This window comes from Vollenhovia emeryi, unplaced genomic scaffold (genome assembly GCF_000949405.1).
Source record: "Vollenhovia emeryi isolate VEMERY1.0 unplaced genomic scaffold, V.emery_V1.0 DF939172.1, whole genome shotgun sequence".
Classification (NCBI taxonomy): domain Eukaryota; kingdom Metazoa; phylum Arthropoda; class Insecta; order Hymenoptera; family Formicidae; genus Vollenhovia; species Vollenhovia emeryi.
Window position 1 is genome coordinate 658,978 of NW_011967194.1, and position 2,708 is coordinate 661,685.

Sequence of the window (2,708 nt, forward strand, 5' to 3'; positions counted from 1 at the left end):
AACTTATAAATATCGGATGATGACGGCTGAGTTTCTCAGTGTTCTCGAATAAGACGACTCAAGCGGATACAAATCGTGTACGATGGAATATTTAAGTTTTAATTTGTCGAACAAGTCGCTTACTTTAAAGAAACGAGATGCTCTTCCTAAACCAGCGGCAAACGAGGTTCGAATTAAAGTCGCGTATTCCGGAATCTGTGGGACGGATCTCCATATTTTGGAAGTATGTTGCCATTGTAAAAATATATAATTTTTATTATCGTAATTGTAGAATGCAAAAAATTACACAGTTGAAAAATTTGTGTTTTTAACAGATATCACACGTTCCAAACGGTCGACACAAAGTTTTCTGTTAATTTAACATAATATAGATATGTTAAATGATCACACTAATACTCTGTTAATATTTTAACACAAAATAAATTCGAATCTTAAAATAATTTTAAATAAATTTTCTGTAAAATTAACTAATATTTTTAATGACAAAATAAATTTAGAAAAATGTAATTGTTACATTTTACAGATGTAAGTTTTAACAGATAAATCTTGTTACCAATAATATAGAACATGTGTATTGTGTAAGATTAACAAATTTCTTTTTAGTTATTTTAATAATTTTACAATTGAGGTCAAGCAACACAAGAGCAATATGTTAAATAAACACATGAATGTGTTAAACATTTAACACGAGAAATTTAACCGGCATTTTTTTTAACAAGAAAACACAAATTTTCCGACCGTGCGTAATAATTCTAAACAGTCACAGCGACATTTTACAAATGTGCATACTTAGTATATAATTTTTTTTCGATTAAATGTGAGCATCGCTTATTCGTATAAGATATGATTACTCGCGCGAGACATAAAAATATTTTAACACCATAAGGTACTAGAGTTACGGACAAAAATTATATAGAATCAAAGATTTTATTATTTAAATTACTCGAAAATTATTTGGAAATATTTAAAATTAATAGAGGAAACGTACACACGTTTCGAGTCGCAATCAGTAGCCGTTCGTTTCACTGGAGTCTGATAATCAGACTTTTATTTGAACTAACGTGATCCATGATAAAAGTTAAAACTTTGTTGATTGTTGATATCTAACACGCGAGTATACGTGTATACTCGCCGATATACGTATAGACTTTTCGATCTTAAAATAACATGTCTTATAGGGATCCTTTCCATGTAAAGAGGACGGACCTTTGACTCTTGGACACGAGTTTGTAGGTACTATCGATGAACTCGGATCAGAAGTGACTATTTTTAAAATCGGTCAACGTGTCGCTGTCGATCCCAACAGTGGATGCAACAAATGCGATCACTGTCACAATGCGAATTATCATTTTTGTAATCACGGTGGTATAAATAACACTATCGGAATTTTTAGAGATGGTGGATGGGCTACTCACGCAGTTGTCCCAGAAACACAGGTACTAAATACTCGACGATTCTAACGACGGATTCTTCGACCAATTTAGTTGTTTTTAGCTAAAATATTTAAGCACTAATAATTTCCATGGTATAAGAAATAACGAAGGAAATATTCGCCGATTAAATTTCAGAGAGTCGAGCCAATAGTAAAACTATTAATTAATTTCAAATAAAGTACATTTGATAAAATTTTTAATTTAAGAGCATAAAAACATGCGGTCAAGATTGAAATGTGACGTGAGTAATGATCTGGCTAGACATTTTTATTGAGAAAAAGTCAATGCTAGATTTTTTAACTCGAGGGGGAAACCGCTGACCAAAATGTTGTACACCAATGCCCACTAATGCCTAGTGGCATTACTTTATCTTATTTTATCTTTATAATGCCGCAAATCTGTACACCACAATGCCCCCTCGTTTTAATTATTCTCGCGTTGCGAGTACGTATCGTTCGCATGATATTATCGGTATTTACGATAGGTATACTTAATCCCGGATGAAATTGAAATGCACCAAGCAGTGCTGAGTGAACCGTTGTCGTGCATGGCTCACGGCTGGGACAAGATCAATCCTGTAAATATAGGAAGCAAGATTCTCGTGATGGGCGCTGGAATCATAGGTTTATTGTGGGCCTGCCTATTTCATCTGCACGGTTTCAGAAAAACTGTCACTATCAGTGAACCGCAACAAAAGCGTCAAAATCTTGCCTCCAATCTTGGTAATCTAAATAATATTGAAAAATCTGAGACAATCCCCCCTCCCCCTCTTTCTCTCTCTAATGGCGATGTATTTATATGTAAATAGGTCTCGATTATAAAGTTAAAAGTCCGACAGAATTGAAAGAGGAATTTGATTTAGCTGTGGATTGCAGCGGCAATGCTCCAGCCATGGAATTGGCCATGTCTTTGCTAGGTCACGGTGGTCGTTTATGCGTATTCGGTGTTGCTAATCCGAAAGCAAAACTATCGATTGAACCATTTCAGGTACGTGTCCCACCTACAGGCGAAAGTTATTAAGTTGCGATATTCTCTTACTAAAAATTGTCATTATGCAGATCTACAAAAAGGAGTTGAGCATTATAGGCGTGATTATAAATCCCTACTGTTTTCCTAAAGGGTTAGCTTTGGTGCAATCACTGTCTGAAAAGTATCTTGATTACAGTAAACTAGGAATCAAGATATTTTCTCTGTCTCAATATAAAGAAGCTCTCGATGCATTGAAGAAGGGAGACATAAGTAAGGCGGTTTTCAAGTTATAAAACAAAGATTCCG

General features: G+C 34.5%; 1 protein-coding gene across 1 annotated transcript in view; it reads left to right on the forward strand.

The window, feature by feature from the left end:
* LOC105563716 (D-arabinitol dehydrogenase 1-like) overlaps nucleotides 1–2,708 on the forward strand; it is a 4,635-nt gene continuing 1,927 nt past the window's right edge. The window contains exons 1-5 of the mRNA XM_012015567.1: nucleotides 1–223; nucleotides 1,179–1,436; nucleotides 1,918–2,155; nucleotides 2,242–2,420; nucleotides 2,492–2,708. Coding sequence (XP_011870957.1) covers nucleotides 83–223; nucleotides 1,179–1,436; nucleotides 1,918–2,155; nucleotides 2,242–2,420; nucleotides 2,492–2,695 — 1,020 coding nt within the window. The 5' untranslated portion in view covers nucleotides 1–82 and the 3' untranslated portion in view covers nucleotides 2,696–2,708. The remainder of the gene's footprint in view (nucleotides 224–1,178; nucleotides 1,437–1,917; nucleotides 2,156–2,241; nucleotides 2,421–2,491) is intronic.